The sequence below is a fragment of the Rhamphochromis longiceps genome, linkage group LG20, assembly GCF_057381845.1.
Source record: "Rhamphochromis longiceps isolate RC_006_pf linkage group LG20, R_longiceps_female_GT1.1, whole genome shotgun sequence".
Classification (NCBI taxonomy): Eukaryota; Metazoa; Chordata; class Actinopteri; order Cichliformes; family Cichlidae; genus Rhamphochromis; species Rhamphochromis longiceps.
This window is the reverse complement of record NC_140576.1, coordinates 38426347-38451346: the sequence shown is the minus strand read 5'-3', so window position 1 is coordinate 38451346 and position 25000 is coordinate 38426347. Positions and strand designations below refer to the sequence as shown.

At 47.5% G+C, this 25000-nt stretch overlaps 3 protein-coding genes across 7 annotated transcripts in view; 2 read left to right on the top strand and 1 right to left on the bottom strand.

Moving 5' to 3' along the window:
• The window catches only part of lama5 (laminin, alpha 5), an 81164-nt gene extending 77905 nt beyond the window's left edge, over positions 1 to 3259 (top strand). For 2 of the 3 annotated variants that reach the window (XM_085393155.1, XM_085393154.1), the window contains exons 77-79: positions 1780 to 1873; positions 1951 to 2070; positions 2387 to 3259. In XM_085393155.1, the coding sequence (XP_085249281.1) occupies positions 1780 to 1873; positions 1951 to 2070; positions 2387 to 2535 (363 nt within the window). In that variant the 3' untranslated portion in view covers positions 2536 to 3259. The remainder of the gene's footprint in view (positions 1 to 1779; positions 1874 to 1950; positions 2071 to 2386) is intronic. The other variant, XR_014909001.1, reaches the window with a different exon arrangement.
• Positions 3260 to 3295: 36 nt separating this feature from the next.
• adrm1 (ADRM1 26S proteasome ubiquitin receptor) lies at positions 3296 to 8733 on the bottom strand. Of its 2 annotated transcripts, none has more exons than XM_085393156.1 (10): positions 8600 to 8733; positions 7698 to 7932; positions 6813 to 6929; positions 6365 to 6572; positions 5934 to 6015; positions 5725 to 5864; positions 4309 to 4440; positions 4075 to 4232; positions 3882 to 3984; positions 3296 to 3523 (listed from the first exon to the last, which is right to left on the bottom strand). In XM_085393156.1, exons 2-10 carry the CDS (start codon positions 7905 to 7907, stop codon positions 3438 to 3440), a joined length of 1236 nt encoding a protein of 411 aa, XP_085249282.1. In that variant the 5' UTR covers positions 7908 to 7932; positions 8600 to 8733; the 3' UTR covers positions 3296 to 3437. The 2 variants fall into 2 exon arrangements, with proteins under 2 accessions (XP_085249282.1, XP_085249283.1); XM_085393157.1 differs by having other exon boundaries at positions 5934 to 6012.
• A 2045-nt stretch (positions 8734 to 10778) lies between these two features.
• Positions 10779 to 25000, top strand: part of dnajc5ab (DnaJ (Hsp40) homolog, subfamily C, member 5ab) — a 19760-nt gene continuing 5538 nt past the window's right edge. For both annotated transcript variants that reach the window (XR_014909013.1, XM_085393372.1), the window contains exons 1-3: positions 10779 to 10981; positions 22931 to 23099; positions 23648 to 23861. Coding sequence is in view for 1 of the 2 variants with exons in the window: in XM_085393372.1 (XP_085249498.1) it covers positions 22993 to 23099; positions 23648 to 23861 (321 nt within the window). In the remaining variant the exon portion in view is untranslated. The remainder of the gene's footprint in view (positions 10982 to 22930; positions 23100 to 23647; positions 23862 to 25000) is intronic.

The window sequence follows — 25000 nt, the reverse complement described above, 5'->3', positions numbered from 1 at the left end:
CTTATCCGGGGGAACACCAAGGCGTTCCCAGGCCAGCCGAGAGATATAATCTCTCCAGCGTGTCCTGGGTCTGCCCCGGGGCCTCCTCCCGGTGGGACATGCCTGGAACACCTCACCCAGGAGGCGCCCAGGGGGCATCCTTGTCAGATGCCCGAACCACCTCAGCTGGCTCCTTTCGATGTGAAGGAGCAGCAGCTGCTCTACTCTGAGCCCCTCCCGGATGGCCGAACTTCTCACCCTATCTCTAAGGGAGAGGCCAGCCACCCTTCGGAGGAAGCTCATTTCTGCCGCTTGTATCCGCGATCTCGTTCTTTCGGTCACTACCCACAGCTCGTGGCCATAGGTGAGGGTAGGGACGTAGATCGACCGGTAAATTGAGAGCTTCGCTTTTACACTCAGCTCCCTCTTCACCACGACGGACCGGTGCAGCGTCCGCATTACTGCAGCTGCAGCCCCAATCTGTCTGTCGATCTCCGGCTCCCTTCTCCCATCACTCGCGAACAAGACCCCGAGATACTTGAACTCCTCCACTTGGGGCAGGAACTCATCCCAGAACTCATCTCAGATTTGGAGGTGCTGATCCTCATTCCTGCTGCTTCACACTCGGCTGCGAATCGAATCAGGACTTTGAGAGCTGGAATCGAATGATTATAGAAATCAGTGATGATGCCCAGCCCTGGTGAGCAGCCTAGGCCCCACAGAGTGGATGTAGCTGTGGGTAATGAGAAAAGATGAAAAGAACGATTGATGACTTTTTTGTTAAGTTAAGGCCTGATCTGTCTGAAGTTCATAGCCAGCTCTGACACGGAGCCATCAATCTTTGAATGCTGAAAAAGCAGCAGTGTGTCCAGAAAACACATTATATGCTGCAACAAATGCACTGCCCAAGTGTCCCCTCTGCCCAAGTGTCCCCTCTGCCCAAGTGTCCCCTCTGCCCGCTGCCTTTCAGCAGCAGGCAACAGCAAACAGGTCGTCAGAGGAGGCCGAGGTCATGATTAATTTTAACATCTACAATCTACAATATTGAGAAAGCGCTTTAAGCACAAGATTGTTAGTTAATAATTTAGAAATGAATATTGTCTGTATGGACTGCAACTTCCCCCCCAAAAAATGTAAAACTGCGGTGTTAATCGATGCGGTACAGCCCTGCCTTGTATGTGAGGAGCAGGATTTTGAATTCTGGATTTAACAGGAAGCCAAAACAGGAGAAATCTGCTCTCTTTCTAGTCCCTGTCAGGACTCTTGCTGCAGTATTTTGGATTAACTGAAGGCTTTTCAGGGAGTTTTTAGGACTTCCTGATAATAATGAATTACTCGGTCATATCTTCATCGGAAAATAGTCACCAATAACTCACCAATAATCATTTCAGAGGACGATATTATCACAATACTTTGCTCACGATATGGCATTACTGCGATTTACTGCCTTTCTTCAACTTTTACAATTAAAAACAAATTAAAGCAAAAATAAATAATCATTAGGACATAAATGTTTAATGTGTGTCATATTTGCTACATGCTGCATTTTTAGCGATTTTTATATGTTAAACATCTATTGTGGAATTTGTGTAGGCTTTCTGTGTGTGTGTGTGGGGGGGGGGGGGGTCATGCATCAGAAATGACACACGTGACTTTACTGGGTTAGAAATGGGGCTGGTGGTTGTGGCGTGCGGTCCTTCCTCTGATGTGACTCAGAGGCGTCACCTCCTGCTTGGACCACTGAAGCCTCCTCTGAGCGAATCTCTAAACTTGAGTTCATCAGCACTGCGTGTGTGTCAGGTGACCGTTTCGGTGAACGGCGGGAAAGGTGAGACCTCTGCATCGTTCATTCCCGAAGAGCCGCTGTGCGACGGCCGCTGGCACTCCATCTCAGGTGAGTTTCGTCCTCAGACGCGTGCTCCGTGCATTCCCCTGTCGCTGTACCGCTCTAATGCTGAAATGTCTCTGCAGTGGTGAAGAAGAACAACGTCCTGCAGCTGCACGTGGACGGAGCCAGCGAGCGTGCTGTCGGCCCCAAAAAGGGCCGCTCCACGGGGCCCAAGGAGGCGGTCTACCTCGGAGGCGTGCCAGGTGAGTGCACGGCGTTCACAGACCACCTCAGTGATGCAGACTGGCCTCTGTGAGGATCACGAAGATCTCCACCACCTAAATGCAGCCGTTTCCTGTTCCCACATTCCTGACATCCTCGCCACTTTGTCCGTGTGACCAGTTTCTTTGATCACTTATCAGATTTTAATCAAATCTGTCGCCTCCCGTCTGCGTTTAACGTCTTTACTCAAACATGCTTGATTAGTCACACTACTCATTACTGCATAACAGGGATACAGTCGCACACGTTGTCAGTGCAGCGCCTCATTAACGCGTCACTCCTCTCTCTGTCCACTAGGTGGCATCACTGTACCCGGTCTACCCCCTGGGCTGGCGTCCTTCCACGGCTGCGTCCGCCAGGCGAGCATCAACAACAGAGCGGCGCCGCTGTCAAAGCCGCTCGCTGTGCACGGCGCCGTGGGAACGCGCGGCTGCCCACATGTTTAACCCCACCCCCTCATATCTTACCTTCACACTCCCTGAGTACACATCAGCACCGGTGGTGGGCGTCACATTACTGTAGCTAAGATATCTATACGAGTATTTATTTTTTAAGAAATGTGTATTTTATATTTTCCCCCGTTTGTTTGGTGCTGCAGAGACGGAACGACGATGTCATCGAGCAGCACGGTAAAGCCAAGTTCGACCATCTTTGCATGTTTCTTCTAAATCATCCAGCAAACCGTCGCGTAATCGTGCGTCTGCTGCAGACACCGACTCTAAACGCTGATCAGTGAGCACAGACTGTACGTGGAAGATGGACGCAGCCGCTTCCTCTGCGACTCGGAGGCGTCGGTAATCTCAACGGTGATCCTTTGATTCAGTCGGACCTGAGACCAAACACCAATCGCTGCACTCAGATCAGCTCGGCAGAGGCTCGTAGACTTCTGTCCAATCAGAGTCCCCGCCCGCTCAGTCCATCTTTGATATACAGTCTGAACACGAGCAACATCCTCAGGTAGAGCAGACAAAAAACAAAGCCTGCAAATCTGGGGAATGTCTGATTTCGTGACCTTTGACCTCACATAGTAAAACTTTTGTTTGACATGTGAACGTTACGTCCTCGCCGGTCTGCAGGCGCCATTTCCATCTGAAACACGAAGCCTTCTAGCTTCTCTGATCCCCCGTCCCTGTCTGTCACATGTTTAAATAAAGTTTTTCCGTACCAACAGTCTTTGTGTTTTACATTCATAAAAAGAAGCTCATGTTTCAGTCATTACGTTTTTATTAGAAAGAGCTGAATACACCTGAAGCCCCGCCCTCTTCAGAGGAAAAAAAAGGTCATGGAAGGGTCAAACCTTTGATAGAAGAAAAAGTGAAAAAGAATGAAACAGATGATGTCACAGAGACTAATCCAGACTCATGTCCTCCTCGTCCTTCTTCTCCTTCGACTCTTCTCTGCTGCCCTGCATGGCTCGAGCGAACGCCTCCACATCTGCTGACACACACAGATCAATAACCAAGAATCCAAGACCTGTCAGCCGTGCGCGATTGCTCACGCGCTCAGCTTGGAGGGAACATTGGTAGGGATTCATTTTTGATGCTTAGGGTAAGCAGCTGAGGAAAGCAATATACCAATGAGATGTGCTCACTAAGATAGCAAAACGAGAATGTGTGTGTGAGGTAAAAGGGTGGACTTGATGTCCTCCAGAGAGCAACTGGTTAATGCTAACTGACCTGCAGGGGGCGCTCATGTCAGGACACTGTCACAGCGCCACATGCAGACGCCCGTTGTGTGTGTGAGGATGAACGCAGCACAAACAGGAAGTTCAGCGTGCGTTTGGTTCACTCACCTCCACGGTTGGCTGCGTCCACGGCATCGGGTGGCAGTCCAAACTGACTCATGAGGGGGCCGAGCTGCCCGGAGGCCAATGCACTGCTGAACATGCTCATGGACTGGAGGGGAGGAGAGAAGAAAAGCGAACGATGAGCGCGGCGCTCAACGTGTTTACATCATCACCGAGCGTCGCCAACGTTACGTTGTACCTGCTGGAACTGAGGAGAGTTCAGGGTGTTCTGGATCTCCTCGGCGCTCTGCGGCAGACTCTCCCCACTGGGGAGAAAGGGGAGGAGCCTCTGCTGGACCTCGGCGTTGCTCAGAATGGGAGCCATCATCTCTGGGGTGCACACGCTCGCCAGGTCCACTGCAGAAGGAGATCAGAGCTGTGAGTGTCTGCGCTCCCTTTCAGAGGCACACGTGACCTCACTCATGTGACTCACCTGCTGAGCCCTGAGCCCCTGCTGCCGGCACATTCATGGTGGCCAGGATGCTCTGAAGATCGCTGAGCTGGATGGGCTGGTGAGGGGCGGGGCTTCCAGTGGAGGCCGGGGCCACGGGAGTCTGAGCCGGGGCTGTAGATGATAGAAGGTGGGAGGAGTCAGGGGGTTTCCAGGTAACAATAACATGCAGGTGACATCAGAAAAAAATGAATTGAGTTGCTGTGATTTACTGTAAACAAAGACGAGAACATTTAGGACCAATCAGGTTCCTCCCTGACGATGACATCAGGGAGGAACCTGATTGGTCCTAAATGTTCTCGCAGAAAACTACAATCAAGCCCATAATTATTCATACCGGTGGCAAATTTTGAGTTACTTTGATTCAACCAGCAAGAATTTTTTGACTGAAAACAACACAAGTGTCTCCCAAAAAATCATTGTGGAAAACAACATTTCTCAGCTTTTATTTACATTTGAAGAAAAAGTGTCACGTCCAGAATTATTCATACCCGTCACAATCTGTCGCAGCCTCTGGGAAAATCCAAAGTTGGACACCAGCGGACTTTTCAGCACAACAATGACCCAAAACACGCAGCAAACGTGCTGAATAAACGGTTAGCAGACAACACTAACATTTTGCAGAGTCCTGACTTGAATCCAACTGAGAATCTGTGGAGGGAGCTAAAGATCAGAGTGATGGCAAGAGGACCCTCCAAACTGCAGGATTTGGTGCTCATTGCAAAAGATGAGTGGGCAAAAATACCTGTGGAGACGTGCACAAAGCTGCTCTGCAATTAAAGCGTTTGATTGCTGTAATAGCCAAATAAGACTTTTCTATTGATAATTGAGAAGAGTATAAATAATTCTGGACATGACACCTTTTGTTCAAATGTAAATAAAAGCTGAGGATTTTTCCCCACAGTGATGCCTCTTGTACATCTTATCTTTTGGGAAACACCCACCTGTGTTTAAAAAAACAAACAAAACAAACTTGGTTGAATAAAAGTAACTAAGTCAAAATTTGCCACCGGCAGGAATAATTATGGGCTTCACTGTATATTTGAAATCTTCCACTTGCAACACCACCTGCCTTTTATTTTGAAAGTCATCCCACTGCTAACAAGGAACTTGGGCACTTCCTGTTGTGCCTTTTTCTACTGTCTGACCATCTTCCTGTTCTTGTCATTAAGCCCCCCCCCCCTCCTCAGTGCTGCCGGTCTCAGTTCAGTTATAGAGGGTCGCTCCAATCAGAAGCTACAGGAGGAGGAGGGTGGAGGTCTGATCTACAGGTGATCAGCCTCTATCCCGTTTTGTTTTGCTCCGCCTCAAGCCCCGCCATCATCCCATAACCCTCTGTGACGAACTGCTTCCCGTTTCCTTTGAAACTCGGCATGTAGCCTTCATTTCTTTCTGTACCTGGTGTGGAGGGCGTGGCAGCGGTGGAGGAGGGAGCCGAGGTGACGGGAACAGCGGCAGGGGCAGCGGGCGCCTGGGAGGAGCTCATTCTGGGACCTCCGCCTGGAGAAGGAGTCACTGCAGCTGATTGGCTTCGAGAACTGAGGAAGAGCAGCACAGGTGAACAAAGAGGAAGACTGCAGGTGTGTGTGCGTGTGTGTCTGTCTCACCTGGATGAGGAGCTGCTGGTCACAGGTCCTCCGCCCCCCAGCAGGTTGGCGAGTCCCGGTCCAGCTAGAGCTCCCAGGCCTCCTTAGACAAAGACATCAGATCAAAAACCTGGAATAGCCCCGCCCCCAGCTACACGTCACACCTGAGACGGCTTCACCAGCATGCTTCTGAGAGGAGTACACCTACGTCATAACTGGAAACTCTTTTTCATACAGCGCAACCTTCCACAGACGTGCAGCCCCTGACAAACCTAACTACATATTGAGGCGTCGCGTGTGGAAGGCTGCGGCGGAGGGTTGAGTGGGATTTCCTGTTATGGCCGAAATTAGGACGAAACCAAGCTTGACCTTTAGAGGCAGAGAATAACTTCCAGGAACTGGGGCAGGTGTTCATGAACTACGTGCAGGTGTGTGTAGGTCAGAGCGCTCACCGAGACCTCCGAGCCCCGTGGGTCCCATCAGCTGCATCAGCTGGTTGTGGCTCATGTTTCCCAGCAGGTTCTGCAGGCCGCCCTCTCCTCCCAGCGCTGACAACTCGTGGCCACCGCCGCCGCTGCCGGATGCTCCGGGGATGGGAGGGTTGTTCAGGTACTCGTTGACCTTCCGGCAGTACTCGTCATCTTTGTCAGTCTTTGGCTCCTGATGGCATCAGAGCAGAGTTATTGCTACTTACAGGTTCTCGTGGCTCGCTGTAATCATGCAAGTGTGTGTGTTTTTTAATGGTGCAATGCTGTGAGGTGTTCATGTATATGTGAGTGTGTCAGCCTTTAGTAAGCACGCTCTTTTAATATCAGATGCAGCCTGATGAAGGCGCTCTAATGCTGACATCTGCCATCACATGAACTAAGACGTTCCCCTCTAGGATGAAGACGAGCTCACCTGCATCCAGAAGAAGAGCCGCTTGGACCCGGCCTTGAATTTCAGGACGTAGACACGTCCGGTGGTGCACTGTGTCACCCTTTTAAACTCACAGTCGTCAGGGAAGATGATCAGGTCCTGTAAGAGGAAACAAACAGGAGGAGACATTTAAAGGAGAGACATGGGGCTGCTCTCACACATCATCAAATACCAACCAATCAGAGAGAGGGAGCCAGAGGCAGCAGCTCTGAGTGAAAGCGCTGAAATAACGAGAATCATGTGAATGATCGGATTTGAAATCATTTCTTTCAGGACTTTGAGCTCTGCTCAGTGAGATCAATCTGTGGGTGTGGAAGGATGAGTATGTTCCACTCAAGAACATCTCAGTGCTTTAACCTCCTAGGACCTGCGTCCACATATGTGGACATCACATTTTGGGTTATTTAGACCAAAATACTCAATTTTGCTCTACATGGGCCTGATATCCACTTACGAGGGCATTATCCTGCTACTGTTCTATCGAAATTTTAAATGAATATCCTCATTTGTGGCTCTCATTTTTCTTAGAAACAAAAATTAGGTTAAAAAAAATCTGGTAATTCTTTGTTTTTACATTCATCAGGTCCCAATCAGCCCAAATATCAAAGAGAAATTAAAAATGCTGCCGTGGAAAAGTTCGAGTCTTAGGAGGTTAAACCAGCTCTACATGTGGGTAGAGGCCAGGAAGTGGTTAAGTTTCAGTGCTGACTCCGTCAGCTTTACCTGACCTCACGGAGGAATTTCTGCTTTATGGAAGCGGTGCACAGAGAAATGAGGAAATGAAGCGCCGATGTGCGCTGGCCTCTCTCAGCTCCACCCTGTAAACATCAGGAACCACAAACACTCGACTGGTTCAGGGTGACTCACATCATCTACGTTCCCCGCGGTCCGGTCCTTCCAGCAGAAGTGGATCAGAGAGTCATCGGACTGCTGGATGTAGACCAGCCCTTTCCGTTTGTCCGGGGTCACCGTGTTGCCCTTCAGGTTCATTTTACCTGCTCGAAACTCCACCAGGTACTTGCTGGAGCTTGCTCTGGAGCCGCTGACCATGCTGGGGAAGAGAGCGCCCGAAGACATCTTTGAAAGTTTTTGTTCACAAAGCCTGATGGGAAAGAAAGGAAGGAGCAGAGGGTCAAAGAACAGGATGCAGTGAGATCACTCAGAGATCTTACGTCAGCACGTTAAAGCGTTTGACGTTTATGTGTCACTAAATAAAGTCTCCGATGTCTTTAAACATGATAATAACCAACAAACTCAATAAAACTCAAGTTTAACTTGAACTGTTATCTCTGATTATTACCCTTCACTCTTACATTTCCACATTAGTTCTCATCACGTATCGATACCTTTGATTAAACAAATCAAAAGTATCCGTTCACGTCTTAAACGTAGACTAGAGTCGCTCTGCTTTGTCCTGTGTTACTGTTTTTATGATCATATATTCTGTTGGTAAATCATCGTGTCTGCGCGTATAGCGGCTGAGGAGCACTGTGCTGATGTTTAATGAGGACTGTAATTATTTTTTGTTATATTTGTGTCTTAAAATCACTTTTCAGAAAAGCTAAAAGTTAGCCTGCTAGCTGCCGTTAGCTGTGGCGTGCTAACGTTAGCACATGACGAGGCTAAACAGAACACCACAGTAATATTCACTGCCGTCGCTTAACTACGGTCAGTCAGACATTAGAAACAAGAGCCAGCTGTGCATCTGATGGCTTTCCTGCAACTTTTCTGTGAAATGTGAATTTTGTTGAGCTCTCCAGCACAAATACCTGAAGTTGTGCCCGCAGAATAAGTTTTTCTGCTTCTTCGCGTCGCTCAACGTCAAAGATGATCTACGGAGGGACTAGACTTCCGGTTAAACCCACTGTACAGAAACAGAATGCAGACCAGCCGGCGGACAGTGGAGGGCGCTCCCATAGTGACAGTATAGGAATAATGCCATTTGCTGCCAAACAAAAAATGTTATTTTAGTTTTCATAAATCCAGCACATCATCTGAAACACGACTCCAAATTGGTTTGATCACATTTACGCTGATTTTGACCATAAACACAGACATCCTGTTCTGATTGGTTAGTTAAGTCAAGTCAAGTCAAGTTTATTTATAAAGCACATTTAAAAACAACCGAGGCTGACCAAAGTGCTGTACAATAAAATACAAATATAAAATACAATAAAACACAAGTACATAAAACACCTCACTGATAAAACAATAAATTAAAACAACAAGTTAAACCTTGCTAAAAGCCAATGAGAAGAGGTGAGTTTTAAGAGCAGTTTTAAAAGTTCCAAGGCTTGTGGAGAATCTGACGTGAGGAGGTAAACTGTTCCACAGTCTGGGTGCAGCCACAGCAAAAGCCCTCTCTCCCCTAGTCTTTAGTCTGTACCTGGGAACATCTAAAAGCATCAGGTCTGCTGACCTCAAAGATCTCCTGGGGCGGTAAATGCTAAGAAGCTCTGCCAGGTAAGGAGGTGCAGTATCGTTAAGAACCTTAAAAACCAGCAGTAAAATTTTAAAATCAATCCTAAAAGCAACTGGGAGCCAGTGGAGAGAGCAGAGGACCGGAGTGATGTGGTCTCTCTTTTTGGAACCGGTCAGCATGCGAGCAGCAGCGTTCTGCACCAGTTGAAGGCGATGCAGGCAGGAACGATCTAAACCAGCATAAAGGGAGTTACAGTAGTCCAGCCGTGAAGTGATAAAAGCATGGACCACCCTTTCTAGATCGTTCCTGGACAGGTAGGACTTGACTTTAGCTAAAATCCGTAGATGATAAAAAGCTCCCTTGACTACGGAGCTGATTTGTTTATCAAATTTAAAAGCACTGTCAAAAGTAACACCGAGGCTCTTAATGGAGGAAGTACATTCGGAAGTTAGGGGTCCCATAAAATCAAAGGAAAGGTCGGGGTCTTTAGGAAGCCCAAACACAATGACTTCAGTTTTACTTTCATTTAGATGTTAAGTTAGTTAAGGTTTTGTAGCAGGAGGTCCTCCAATCGATGGGTCCTGTTTTCAAACGGTAACTCCAGCAGACCACCATATTTCTGTCATTTTCTTAAGGATGTGGAATTGTACATAAAATCAATATCAGGAGGCAGCACGGCGGTTAGCACTGTTGCCGCAGAGCAAGAAGGCCCTGAGTTCAATTCCACCGGGGTCTTTCTGTGTGGAGTTTGTATGTTCTATCCCTGTCTTTGCGTGGGTACTCCGGCTTCCTCCCACCGTCCAAAGACTTGCAGTTTGTGGGGATAGGTTAATTGGATAATCCAAATTTCCCATAGGTGTGAATGTGAGAGTGTCTCTGTTATCCCTGCTACAGACAGGCGACCTGTCCAGGGTGTAGCCCGCCTCTCGCCCTGTGGCAGCTGGCTCCCGCGACCCTGAAAAGGATAATCGGAAGCGAATGGATGCATGGATCAATATCAGCCTCCACCAACAAAAATGCTCTCAAAACAGTATATAAAATTGAATTTTTGCGTGTATTTATATAATTTTTTTTACCCCTGGTTTTGTGTGTTCATGTTCTGTTCTCTTGTATTCTTGATCTGTTTATATGTTGTATACTCATTGTTTGTTCAATAAAGTTCCTAAAAAACCTCCAGCAGACGTTAGGAGCGTAATTAAAGTGAGCAAGAAGCAGCTGGTTGTGATGTTAAAGGTGAAGCTATCAGGCGGCTGCTGCTGGCGGCTTACGGTGCTGTGAGGGCCGTAATGCTCGCATAAGGGTTTTACCACAAAAGAAATATGTAAAACATCTAAACACACGACGGAATCTACCGCCTCGACGCTTCCATCACAAACAGGGTTAACGTAAAACGTTTATCCCGGCTCCACGGAGTGCCACGAGCTCGACAGCGCCTCCTGTGGAGCAAGAAGCTCAGACAGCGGGCCGCTCCTCGTGACTTCCTGAGCGCTTGTGAGCGCGCCTGCTGTCAGCGGGAACGAGCAGGGCAGAAAGTGGGAGGGTTTGCGCGCGGCCGTTGTGTTCGGATTGACTGCGCGCCCCCTCCCGGTGTAGCCGTTAGCTCGGTGTCCGGTCGATGTTTTAGCGGCGGAGCGTGGACTGGAAGTGGGATGATAGTGTTGTAAACGTCGAGCCAGGCTTCAGCGACCGAGAGAGGACCAGCAGCCGCTCCGCCCCCGGGACAGAACAGGTAAGAAGCCCGGGCTAGCCGCTGACGTTAGCCGCGCCGCCGTCCTTGGATTAGACTCGGGCTAACAACATGGATGCTGCTGCTCTCACGCCTGCAGATTATCCGCTTTAACCTCGAGCTGAGCCCCCGGCCGTGACCGGCCAGCTCCGGTTTAGGTGCCCGGTGTGAGGGGCTCGGGCGGACTCCCGGTCCTCGTTAGTGTTTGTTCAGATGTGACAGATCTAATCGAGGGGAGACGAACGGGATAAGTCCGGCTTTAGGGACGGGGGAGGGGTGTGGGTCCGTCGGTTCTGATCAGAGGTCGCCGCCGTGTGGAGCAGGTGGGGTTACAGGTCGTGGGGTGCAGGTGGGTACTGGCCAACACCGTGAGCTGCACCTGTCCCCTCAGCAGGGGCGTAACCACGGTTTTTAAAAGGGGGCATGCGGGATGATGTTCCTGATCCTCTCAGGGATATAACCGAGGATGTTTTTTGGCTCCCCCTGGTTACCATCAAGGTCAAATTAATTTTAACACCAGAGCTGTGTGCCCACTGGTGTTCTCCCCCTAAAGTTCCCTAAACTCACTCGTTTAGTTCAGGCTGATCCCAGAGGCTCAGTTAATAACAGGAAGTAAAACTGCTAGCAGGATGTGTTTTAGTTTTGGTTTATCAAGAAGATGAGACATCTCCAGGGTGATGTCACCACCAGCAGTGGTTGGTGATCAGTTATGAGCATATTATCACCTTATCCATCCTGGTGTTGTGGGTAGGGGGACGTGTCTGGCCTTAATGAGCTTTGAAATATAAATAATGGTGAAGCCTTACCTGTGCATGCTGTCAGACACCTGCGAGTATGAGCACACAGCTGAACAAACAGCAGGACATCCAAAACCTAACAGGAAGATTCATGCCTGACCGTGTTTCCTTCACTCCTGAATCCCAGGACCTTTTACTGCTTCTTGGACTGTTACTGGGATCTTTGGGCCCTTGGTGAAGTTCACACCATTACCTTTAGGCAACAAGCAGAGCTGAAGATGCTCAGGTGTTCACTGGGAGTGAGTACGATGAGTCCATCAAAGGGACAGCTCAGAGTCTGAGAGGTGATGCTTAGATGGTGCAGAGGAGGGAAGGTGGATATATTGGACAAAGGATGATGAAGATGGAGCTGCCAGGCAGGAGGAGAAAAGGCAGGAGGTTCATGGATGTAGTGAAGGGTATGCGACAGAGGAGGATGCTGGGATCCGCTGTGAAACGAGGAGGAGTCGTGTCTATTACTGTGTTTCATCAGCAGGGACACAGATGGACTCTAATTGCTGCCTGGTCTCTGAGATATGATCTGCAGATCTGCCCGTCCCATTGGCCAGCTGCTGCGTGACCTCAGAGTCGGTGTGAGGCGTTTTCATCTGTTTATGTTTTAAATCTTTCATGACCTGCACACATCAGGGCTCCTAAAGTCAATTTTAACTGAGTCAGCTGGTCTCTGTTTGATGACTGATGATGACATCACTAGATCTGACACAAGTGGTCACGATGAGTCATGTGACTTTCATTCACATCGGATCACGTGATATCACAGCAGTTAGCGGTCAGCTGAGAGGAGCTGGATGTGGGGCTGTTATTGAATACCTGATAGGTGTGTTTAATATACTTTAGTGTGTAAGATGGATAAAAAGCATCGGAGCATCACATTTAAAAATAAAATTAACATATCTGTCAACGCTCATTGATAGCTGCCTCTTCTCCTGTGGTCCAGCCTGCGATCAGCTGTTCTGCAGCTTCCTGTCACGCAGTTTGAGCCACGAGGACCCTTAAAACCCTAAAATTATCCTCCAGCTGGGACCAGCTGGCAAAAGATGCAAACTCAGCAGCCTGCTGAGTGCTTTAAGGTGATACTGTGCAAAGGAGGTAACACCTCGAATCTGATGAAACATCTGGTGACGCATAGCCAAAAACCCGAAGAGGAGAGTCCTGGCCCCTAGCCCTGCCAGTGTAGCAGAAATGATGAGGATGATGATGCAGCAGCAGCCGTTCTTCTCTGCGTGAGTAGCTTCATGTTGTTCGTGTGTAATTTACGTTGAGTAGGCTAACCACGTTATTACATTAATGCATGTAAGGTGAACTAGCAAACATCATCATAGCTACATGCGGCTGTCTTCTTGTTTGATAGAGTGATAGAGAAGGCTAACATTGTTATCTTTTTACAAAAAAACAGCTAAACATGAGAGGTTTTAGGACGAAGTTTGTGTTCTCCATTCTTTAAGCACCGGTTCCAACCAAAGGAGGTATGTTGTATCAACAGAAAAGGCTAACTTGGTTAACATGTTGCAGAAAAAAAGAGACTGCTAAAAATAAAAACATGAGAGGTTTTTGGACCAAGTTTGTTCTCCATTCTTTAAGCACCGGCACCGTTTCAAAAGTACCGGTTTGGATAAAACTAAACGATACCCATCCCTAGATAGGCTTCATGCTGTCAGAGAGAAAACCCACCAATCAGACAACCTTCTGTGAGCAGCACTCGGTGACAGTGGGAAGAAAGAACCCCCTTTTAAAAGAAAGAGCCAGGCTCAGGCAGGGGAAAGATGCTCGTTGTGCTGCTAGAAGGAAGGAAGTCAGATGCTGTGACGTTACGGAGTCACAGAGTCCTGACTGCTAAAAACCACAACTCAGGTTGTTTTAGCTCCTCACAAACACACCTGAGCTGTGCTTTTGAGGAGGTTTTTAAGATGAGTCACAGGGCACGGTATGAAGAGCTGCAGGTGGAAGCACAGGCGGAGTCTGGTTTGTTTTGTTTGAGAGAAGCTGTAAGTCACGTTTATGATCTGTAGGAATCACTTAAAACAGACTGTATGTGAAAGATGGACTTAGCAGCTGTGAGGTCAGCTGGTGTGAGCCCGCGATCTGAGCGTTTTCCCCGCTGCCATCTTTGGGGTTTTGAAATCGGGCGAGTGTTGCCACACGCTCATACAGTCATTGTCTAGCTCCGCCTCCCTGCATCCTCTGTTACTCTAACGGGCCATAACCAAACATCAGTCAGAAACCAGCGACTGAGACCAGAGACTCCTCGGGAAGGTATTCACTGAGCTCGAAGATCAAGCAGGGCTCTTTTTCTCACAGACTTCTATCCAATCAGAGCAGAGGAGACACCCCCTGCTGGACATCCGAGCCAATCCAAGTTTAAGATTCTCCAGCAAGCACGCAGCAGTTTCAACATTACTGGATCACAGGGGGATATGACCTCAAACTGTGTGGGTGTTTCTTTAATCTCATAAAAGTGCGGATGAGGTCAGAGGTCACATGCTGTGATTAAACATTCACCTTTACTGCAGCGTCCTGATGAGAGACGTGACACAGACACGGCACTGGTTTGACTCATGATTGCGTCAGGCCATCCTATCGCAGGCAGTCGTGTGATTGCAGGTCATCTGACTGCAGGTGAACCTTCACCTTCCCTCCTCCTCTGGCGTCGCTCGCCCTGCCTTAGATCAGTTGCTTCTCCCTCCCCGTCTCTGCTGCCTGAGTGCAGGAGACGCTGTGAGAGTTTCAGAGCTGTTGTGTTAATTGTGTTGAGGCGTTGTTCATCTGGAGTGCTTTTTGATTGGACGAGCAGATCAGTGTGATCTCAGCTGCTGTGTGTCATTCATCATGGCGTTTACAGGAAACGCATGAAAATCGCTGAAAATGTGAAGTTCAGACAGTTTGTGTGTTTCATTGGAGTGTGCAGAAAGCTGCTCTGATGCTTCCTGTGTGCAGCTCACTGATGAAGCTTCTGACTGCATGCTGATTGGACGTTAGCTCTCAGGTTTTACTGCCCCATGTTCATTTTTATTTTTGTTTAAATATTAGTGAAATTTAATTAACAGTGTTTTATATTATTTCTTTAAATCATTTTATCTGAAAAGTGTTTTGAGTGTCTTGAAATTATCCCGTGCCCCCCTTTAGACTCACCCCTGTGTGCCTCCAGGTGAAACTCTTTGCTCTCTGCCGTGCGTGCTATGACATCATGGTCAGCTCGTATATGCTCGTACCTGATATTCACGTGCTGCTCAGCTGTGTTTCTACTCACTGATGTGGGAGAAACTGGCGCTTAAGTGGATGAATTTGTGCAAATGAGAAAGCTGGAAGAGATTTCAGGCTCAGACGGCGAGAAGATGATGCTCTGTGGCTCGATCTGTAGGCGACACTCGCTGAACGAAGTGAACGCTCAGGCTCCCGACTCATGCAGCAGCTGTGTTTACTGAGTCAGCTGCAGCTGTCGATTACAGCCCTGTGTGTGTGTGAGCCAGTATGAATGAATTATACCGTCTGTTTGTCTTTGTGGTTTTCTTTACGAGGCCTCGTTTCACTGGTTTCACCCTCAGATGCGTCCCCCGAGGTGACGTTTATCCACCTCACCTGCGAGCTGAGCTCCATCACTGCGGTCGTCCTGCTCTGCTCATTATTTCAGCTCCTTTAAGAACCTACACATCCAGAATGATCTGGTAACTACACATCTGTAATCTGAGGACAACTGAGGACTGTCTGACACATCAGAGCGGTCTTTCTAGAAGCATACACCTGAGAGGTCAAAGCCCCGCCCTCCAGAGAGCGCCTCCTGCCTTCGTCTCCTTCACCCATCAGATGCTCTGATTGTGGTTTTCTTGGCTCATTTAGCAAATATCACAAATTTTCTTCAGAGCAAAATGTTATTTTCTTAATAAAAGAAAAGAAACTCTGATGTGCAGGTTGACTCACTGTAACGACTGAAGCCAGCGAGCTCTGTCTGTCAGGTAAAGCAGCTGCAGCACATTTATAGACCCACACAAATATCCGGTGCTGGCTTCATGACTTCACCTGGACTTCCTGCCTGCTTTGACCCTTTCACTGCTCATACTGAGGCTCTGACCTCTGGGTAGCTTTAGCTTTAGCAGCTCTGCCTCTGTTAGCGTCTTGAAAACCTCCGTGTTTGTTTGGGGGGCACCCAGTGCACATACGTGACACGGACCCGCCTGAAAACGCTGGGAATCAGCTGATCAGAGGTTTTCTTTCTAACTCTGTGTAAGTGCTGTGAAAACACAATCATGAAGTCGATACCACTGTTTAGAACAAAACAGGGACTGACATCACTTCCTGTTTAGTTGGGTTCATTTAGTACTCCAGTGACAAATTTGACTTCCTGGATTGTTTTGTTTTTGACATAAGATCATTACCATAAAACTGTTTTGCTCTTCAGAAGCATGCAGGTGGACTTTCCGTCCGCTAGTTTAGTTCATACGCGAGGTTCACTGGAGACGCTGGAATCGGTAAACTCGAGTATCTGGGGTGTAATTTGAAACTGAAATAAGAAAAACTGTGACAAACTACACCCTCATGATCATTATTCATAGGCCTGACCGTCTGTTACTGCCTATTATTATTCCGGTGGTGCTGCTGCCGTTATCCATCCTCTGGCTGGCTCTTTACTCGTGTTCGTTAACCCGACACACGCTGCCAGTACAACACTGCTCAGGACCTCGTGTAAACTGAAGGCGCCTGTGAAGCTTTGATGGGTCACTTTGTGTTTGCAGATGAGTGTGCGACCTGTGTGAGGCATGGAGACGGTTAAACCTCACGATGTTGGATGTTTCTATGCTTAAATCCAGTTTAAACCTCCAACAAACTAAAACGCTGCTGTGCAAAGATCAGTTTTTACTCAGGTTTATCTTTGAAAATCAAACGGCATCTCCTTCCTTCCCTCAGTGTAAAACCAGCAGTTGCTTCATGGTGACACAGCATGAGAGTGTTCACTGTGCCGTGGGTCGTTCTCCTCTCAGCACTGTGCACAACTACAAACAGGCTTTCTCCTCGCATATTTTTTTTTTTTACAGCAATCCACACACACACACACACACACACACACACACACACCGTGTGCTGTCACAGCGCTGCCTGTTTGTTCCTGCTTGTGGCCAGTTTAACTTTCAGATCACTGAACATGATCAAATCTAATTGGTTGCTCTGCTCAGATTATTATACACAAAGAAACCAACGTAGTCCTGCATGGGTTCCTCTCATTGGTTAATTCCAGTCAGCTGGCACTGTGCTACGATTGGTTATTCTGAGACTGTGTGGTGGGCGTGGCTTGGTGATGCATAGGGAGGCCATCTGGTGCCATAGAAAGTTAGAGAGTTTAATTTTACACGTGTTTGTTGTTGTTTTGATCCACTGCACAGGTGATGTTTACCTGTGGTTTGCTATGTGTGGGGCCTGTATGAGTCTGACAGCTGATAGCTGCAGGTACATTCATCCTGTCAGCAATGAAACATGAAATATTTTAGCTTATATTGTGTTAAAATATAGTTTTTCTAATTACTGGCATCGAGTGCTGAGAGATTTATTAGATCAGCGGTCATAAACGCGAGCCTGTCAGCTAACTGAATTCATGTTTTTACCCAAATTTGAGCCGCAGAAATGACTCAAGCACAACATGAATATTGCATTCATAATAACATGCTCTACTCTTTTTTTTTTTTTTTTTTTTTTTTCTGCTTTTTTCAACTCTAAATTTACAAATTCTTGGACATCAACAAACAAATTAGATTAAAGAGCTTGTTCATCCTGGTGGATTAACCATTGCAGACATATAAAAACATAATTTTGATAATTACTAATACTGTTAATTCAGACTAATAAATAGAATAATCCTTTACAGGGCTCGCAATATCGCTAGCCCGACGTCCTGGAGCTAGCGATTTTTTCAGTCTGGCTACCAAAATCTATCTCTGCCCTGCCCGTCGGGCTATCATAGGAAGGAAAAATATATGTCAATGCTTTTGCATTCTTTCAGAAATGTAGCTGGGTAATTATGTCATTGGCATCGGTGAGCCACTGTCAATATGTGACATATTGAAATCACGTTTGAATTTGCGCTTGTTTTTTTTGCTTTCACTTTGCAATCGCGCGAACTGTGTATAGAGAGCGACAGCACTGATCTGTGAGTGATGATAATTTGTGCACCAATTCCTCTGACATCGTCTTATTAATCGTTAGCTTACTATGCAAACATGACAAGTGAAATCTCCCGCAGCTTAAACATGTGAGAGGTTGATCGCGCAGAGAATCGCTGAGCTTATGTGAGTGAGTGTGTAAAAGCAGCAGGATTTATATTTGACTACGATGACCTGGATGACTGAGAACCTTCACAGACAGATATATATTTTAGTTCTGCTGAGCCAAATAAGACAGGTCAGGGTGAAGAAGTGACAGCCAAAGAAAAGCTCACCACAAAACGGAGAAGTTATGACAAATCAGACTATAAGGCAAAAAGAAAGTGCAGCTTTATGGTTTCATGGACAGAAGAATTTCTGTGGCTGCAATATGACGAGCTAAATAACCAGGGCTGCACATAAGTGGTCCACAGGTGCGCATTCACTGTCAAAATAAAAAACACGCACAAGATAAGAAGTTGCAACGCGTGTTTGCGTACATAAGATTTTCAGGAGGCGGACAGACATTTGTTTAGAACTCTTAAAGATGTCGAAGAAGCTCCTTTAAGCAATTACTGTGATGTTCCTCCACCTCCACAGAAATGTCAGAAGGAGTCTGAACCACAAGAGAAGCACGTATACTCGGAAAAGTGGTTGCAGGAGGTGAGCTGGCTTCAAACAAATGATGAACGCACAGAGATGTGGTGCAGAATGTGCCGTGAAAATTTAATAAATGACAAATTAAAAAGGCATGAACATTTTTTTGTATCGAAAAAACATCGAACCGTGAATTTTGTGTATCGTTGCACCCCTAAAATAAAAAATAAATAAATAAATAAATATATATATATATATATATATATATATATATATAAAAGATACTGCGCAGGACCCTCAAGCTCCCAGGCCTCTGGTAGAGGACCCGAGCTTGAAGGATAAACCGCCCGCAGGGGCGTGCTGGGTGTTTTTTTTATATTTTATTTTATTTTTTTGTTTTGTTTTGTTTGTTTTCACGGTTCGGTTCGATACTTTGGTGTCACGGTTTGATATTTTTTCGATACAAAAAAATGTTCATGCCTTTTTAATTTGTCATTTATTAAAATTATAAATATATATTTTAACTCAAAAGTACAGTTTTTAAATTTAATGTTGCTGAAACAACAAAGGGATAAAAAAATAAATCTATCTGAGAAATCCCTCATCTTTGGAAAAGAGAGTTTATTACAGAGAAATGGCTCTTTCAAAATAAAAGCTCTACTATACTCTTCTTCTGGGCTATATTCTCAGCAGCATATTAAACATATCAGGTCCCCATAAGGAGAATCCTGTGCTAACGGCTGTCTAAATGACTCGGGTAAAGTTTGTAGCATGCTGCTTGTTGTTTTTGTCTGCTTCCACTTTGCACTAGGATGATGTCGGAGTAAATGTGCAGTCATATTCGTTGTGTTCCCACTAGTGCTGTCAGCGTTAATCTGAAATGACGTTAACGCCACAACACGGCAAATCTCCGTTAACGAGCTACCGCCGATCGCCCCGTGCGTGGGGCTGGACGGCCAACACGTTAACGAGCTAACTGCGCTAACACACTAGCTCCCACCCATGTAACTGAGCATTGCGTGGCACATCCAACATACTGTTTTACTTTAGTCCATGACGCGCTTACCTTCAGGGTCATACGTCACATGAAAACCAAAATAGTTCCAAAGGCCAGATCTGAATGAGGCTCAATTTGCCATGTTGCAAGGAGACCTTAACTTCTGTCTCGCTAGCTTGCGCTGCGCTCAGTGGATCTGTGCTCGACAGTGCAGCCTAGGCGGAGTAGTCGAACACAGATCCACTGAGCGCTCAACACAGACAGCATCGTCAGAAGGAAAGCTGATAAAATAAATTACAAATGTTGTATTGTTCGATACATATGCGTACCGAACCGAAAGCACTGTATGAACGGTTCAATATCGATACGAGTATCGTTGCACCCCTAATAGATCTCATAATAATCTGACAATACTATAATATTGTCCATATTTACATCACCACAGTGAGATGACTTTAGTCTCATGAACAACATCAGCTGATTGTTATTTACTAGCTAATCTTAAATGACTGTTCAGCACAGACATGAAGCCCAACAATCATGTTTACAGTCCCGTGGTCTCAGCCTCATCAAAGTGATGTCATGACAAAAATGAATGACCAACAAAACATTTTTCTCCTTCATTTCTGTCACACAAAGCTGTATGTAACGTGCCTCGCGGTTTGTATCATGGTTGCTAGGCAACCTGAACAGCGCGACGAAGGCCAGACCGTCCCGTTTCACAAGCCTCGCACTTCCGCACTTCTCGTACTCATAGCACGCACCGTGCGTAGTACGCGTACTTCAAGCGTGCAGTCTCTTAATTGGCACGCAGCCATGGTCACTCCATTAAACCAAGATGGCCGAGACCAAAATGCTAAAATTGCAGACCAATGGGTGACAACAGGGAGGCGGCCTCCATCGTTTATATACAGGCTGTGAACTGGCTGTATGTGCAGGAAGTTTGAAAATGTCAGTGCGGGGTCGCACGTGTGCAGGACACACCACTCTTTGCTTTTACTCTGGCGTTTACACTCAGGAGTGGAAGTGGACTGTTGTGGAGAGAGCAGCGCTGCATGCGTCAGGTGTGTGGTTACAGCTCATCAGAGAGGCGAGCTGTGTGGGCAGATGGTTTCCTGTATATTTAAGTCTACTCCGTCAGTCTGTGTTGAATTGGCTTACTGTGGTCTCTAAGCCTGCTAACCCCCTGCACACCTGCCTCCTCACAGCTCAGGTGTTCCTGCTCGGGACGGCCAGTGTGCAATCCTCTGCAGGAAGATGCACCGTTTCCCGCCTGTACTGTGGTCTCTTCGATTAGCATGAAGAAACACTGCAGGTGGATTTGTTTTCATGCACTGCCGGGTGAGCGCACCTGCTCGCATCTCTCCACTCTCACGTTCATTCAGTCAGGACTGCACCAGATTTAAAGATTCTCCTGTGGTGGAGTTATGAATGAGTTTTATCCCTTCGCTGACCGAAGGGGCCGTTCAGCAAATTAATAAAATGAATCTTCTGTGGGGATTTCACGCCCCCTGGTGGAGAGGTGGAGCATGGACGAAGCCGTGACGATCATTTCCTTATAACCTGTTAAAGAAAGCACTCGGCTCATCCTTCGTTCAGCCACTCTGACAACAGCGACTCCCTCGGCTACGAGTTTGAGGTCATAACTCAGAATTTTGCCGTCAGTATGAAAGCGTCATCTCTGTGGTAATGTCACCATCGTTTTTCTCAGGGGCGGAGCTTAGAAAGGCCCAGCTGAGAAGTGCTTATCTGGATCCAGGTATGTGTAGAGGACTAACCTGGACATTTGATGCACTGTCAGTACAGATTCAATGTTTCAGATCTTTGAGTCTAAGCAGCGCTGCAGGTGACGCACCTTTGCACTCGCGCACACCTGCTGCAGGTCACTGCAGCTCGTACGTGTCAGATTTGCTTTAAACACAATGAGCAAGTTCAGGACACGGATAGTAAACCTCTCTCCCCTCTGCTCCTGCCCGGCCGGCTCTCAGGTGAGCTTGGGTTACCTGACTTTAACCGTTTATTCCTTTCTCCTCTTAAAGCACGCAGCAGCGCGTTAGCGGATTAGTGGACGCGAGGAGGCGGCTCACAGACGGGAAGCAGGAAGTTGCTCGTCTCATATTAATCCAGGTTTTCCCTGGACCATCGCCGCCGTGTGACGGTCTGGTGAGCGTCTCAGTATCTGTGAAAGCAACAGCAGGAGGAAAGACGACCTGCGGGTGTAGACCGTCAGCTGATGTTTGCAAACAAATATTAAAATCAAAATCAGAACCAAACTACTCTGAATGAACTGCTTTCTTTGTCATATCGACCACACGTCACCACCGGGACTTACATTGTGACGCACGTCAGAAAAAGGCACAAATAAAATAAGCATCTAAATAAGAAAATATCGATGAATAAAAAGAATAAACACAGATTGGTGATGACACTGTAGTGGTTGTAGTGCAGGGTTGCGGTGTCTACCTGTGACCGTGGAAGATCAGCTGTCAGATATTTGAGCGGTGTCCTGATGGCAGCGGCTGATACGCTGTGCTGCCCGCCCTCCATAGAGCTGTCCCCGCCCTGCAGCCTGCAGTCAGCTCCCGGGTCTGAGCACCATGATGTCAGGGCTCTGCTCTGTAAGCAGACGGGTCCGATGGTGGTGTCGTCTGCAAATGTAACGACGGTGTTGGAGCTCTGTGCACAGGGTGCTCAGCAGGGGCTGGGCACACCTCCCCGGGGGGCACCCTGGGAGTGAGAGCTGTGTTTGACATGCCGTCACCTCTAACAGATCAAGTTAAAGCGGAGCTGTTTCACAGTCATCGGCCTGCTGAGGGTTGGATTGTCCTCCGCACAGCGCGGCCTGCGGGCCTCCACCCGACTCAGACTACAGCGTCCCCCCACAGCCAGCCTGGTCCTGTCACTTATATCTGCCAGCTCTTCACTTCATTCCTGTCCCAGAGTCTCATCAGTGCAACAGAACAAAAACTTGTAATAGCAAAACTGTAAATGCAAAATCCACATAGTCATAAATGATGGAGTACAGCGTGTTCAGTGTTCAGGTTAAACTGATCAGGCTGTCGGCTTCATCCTCAGCCTCACACTTGTTTTTGGAAGTTAAAGGGTGGCAGTCCCAGCTGACCGTCCCCTTGCTCTTATTCTGAAAGCTCAAACCCTGCTCAGCAGCTTCCTGTCCCCCAGACAGTGTAAACAGAGCTCTGATGACCTGATGCAGGTCATCGTCAGGTAATTTCAGGCTGTAAGAGTCCTGACTGAGTTCAGCTCCAGCTCGGGAACGAGTGCGACGGCTTCCCAGGTGCAGCGCAGGTGTGATCTGCTCTACCTGCAACCGCATCACCTCATTACCACGCTTTGTGTTCTCACAGAGATAAGGACACACTGAGGCTGCAGGTGAAAGGCTCGTATCCTCAAACTTGTTTCTGGGTTTACCTGACAGGTGTGAGGCTGAGTGAGCGAGCGAGCCCGTGAGAGAAGCACAGAGAGAGAGAGAGAGAGATCATGGATCACCAGAGACAGAGGAGTCTGTCCACATCAGGAGAATCGCTCTACGCCGTGCTCGGGGTCGACAAGAACGCCACCACAGAGGACATCAAGAAATGCTACAGGTGCGTGCGCACACACACAAGTGCAGCAGTTGGCCACTAGAGGGAGCCAGGGTCAAAGGTTATAGAGCATGTTGAAAGGATTGTCTGTGACTCCCCCTCCTCACACACGGGTCAGCTTGCAGGAGCTTTTCCTGCCACAGCTTCACCTTCCAAAGCCAAACAGCAGAGAGCAGATTCATCTTTAATGTTTTTCCTGTTTCTAACACAGCTGTGGAGGAAAGTCAGAAAATGACACCCGATTCATCCCGACACACAACATCGTTTAAACTCATTTCCTCCTTTTTCCTGTTCAGTCTCTGTTTTATATATTTTCTGAAAATGCATGTTTTAATTCATTCTTCTGTTTAATTTGAGTAAATAATAACCACGGGTTTCTCACTTTTCTGTGTCAGTTTCAAAAGAAAAAAAAGAAAACAGAAATAAAAATGTGTGTCAATAATCAGGGAAGCTGCGGAGATACAGAAGCAAGTGAAAGGTGTCCCACTTTAAAGTGAATAAGCAGCTCAGACTTTCGCTCCTTTGATTCTTTCTTTATTTGTTGTTTTTAGGAAGCTGGCGCTGAAGTTTCACCCAGACAAAAACCCGGACAACCCCGAAGCAGCAGACAAGTTTAAGGAAATCAATAACGCCCACTCCATCCTGGTGGACGCCACCAAGAAGAACATCTACGACAAATACGGCTCCCTGGGGCTGTACGTGGCCGAGCAGTTCGGAGAGGAGAACGTCAACACCTACTTTGTTCTGTCCAGCTGGTGGGCCAAGGTGGGTCGGCGTCCACGACCGCAGGTCTCGCAGCGCGTTTGATAAGCAGGCGTGAAGCTTTCAGGCGCTGCTCTTGTCTTTAATGTGCATCCGGGTACGTTCCCTTCCTCGCACACAGGTCAGCCTGTAGAGACCAACACAAAGGTTTTAGCCGTCGCACACAAACTCTTCGGAAACACGTGAACCGATGCAAATGTGACTGCAGCATCGTCCCTCACACGCTTCCAGGTGTGTGCCCGTGCTCACATCACCACCCGAGCGTCTGCAGGGTACCTCTGGGACCGGGCCGCCTTTAAACGCCTCCAGCAGTAACTCTGAATGAGCCCAATCAAACTGTGATAGGTGAGAGTTATCAAAGTGTGGTGATGATGATAGTAAACTTTGACCTTTCCAAACACAGTCTGTGACACATGACAGGTCCGGACGGACACTTAGGAACATGATGAAGAGAAATACTCATCGCTTTCCTGTTAAACAGACGTCTGCCATCCCAAAGAAAGGAACGTGTCTGCAGGCAGGATGGTGAAAGTCTGATTTTATGACCTTAGTTTAGATCGAACTGGGCTTGAACCTCAAAAATGCCTCTGAGAGAAGCTCCAGGAGGGCTGAACCGAAGCTGCGGACCTCTGCAGGTCACCCTGAGCCCACAGAGGAAGCGTTTACCCCGAGCTCATGTAGCTCTGCGTCCTGTCAAGGTGTCGGGACATCACAGCACACTGAGTGCGGCTTGGAGGCCGGCAAGAGCTTCACATGGAAGAAGAGCTTTGTTTAAAACTGCAACATATTTAAATCATTTCTTCAGGAAGTCATCGGGATGCCTTTTAGAGTTCCCAAAGTTGTCAGCATGAACCTCCAGACGTTCCAACTTCATGGCATGGCCTTGATCATTTCCTCGTTTATATTCATTTGTTAAAGATCAGTTGTGCTAATATTACTTTGTGTAGAATATTATAGGAATTAATGAAATCACTGACACGTTACATGAAGAGCAGTGGTCCTAATATTGATCCCTGTGGGACTCCATGAATGAGACTTGATGGCAGGATGCTGTGGCAGCCATGCTGGGTCAGTGTGCCTCACACCTCCTCCTCCATGCTTCCGTGGGAACCATTCATGTAGAGACCATCGTTCACCTTTTC

What these genes read in the sequence shown, in the direction of transcription:
- adrm1 (XM_085393156.1), bottom strand. Translation starts at nt 7,907, where the DNA reads ATGTCTTCGGGCGCTCTCTTCCCCAGCATGGTCAGCGGCTCCAGAGCA. An exon ending in GGCTCTTCTTCTGGATGCAG is followed by an intron (nt 6,573 to 6,812) that starts GTGAGCTCGTCT and finishes TGATGCCATCAG; the next exon opens with GAGCCAAAGACTGACAAAGA. An exon ending in TGCCACGCCCTCCACACCAG is followed by an intron (nt 4,441 to 5,724) that starts GTACAGAAAGAA and finishes TATCATCTACAG; the next exon opens with CCCCGGCTCAGACTCCCGTG.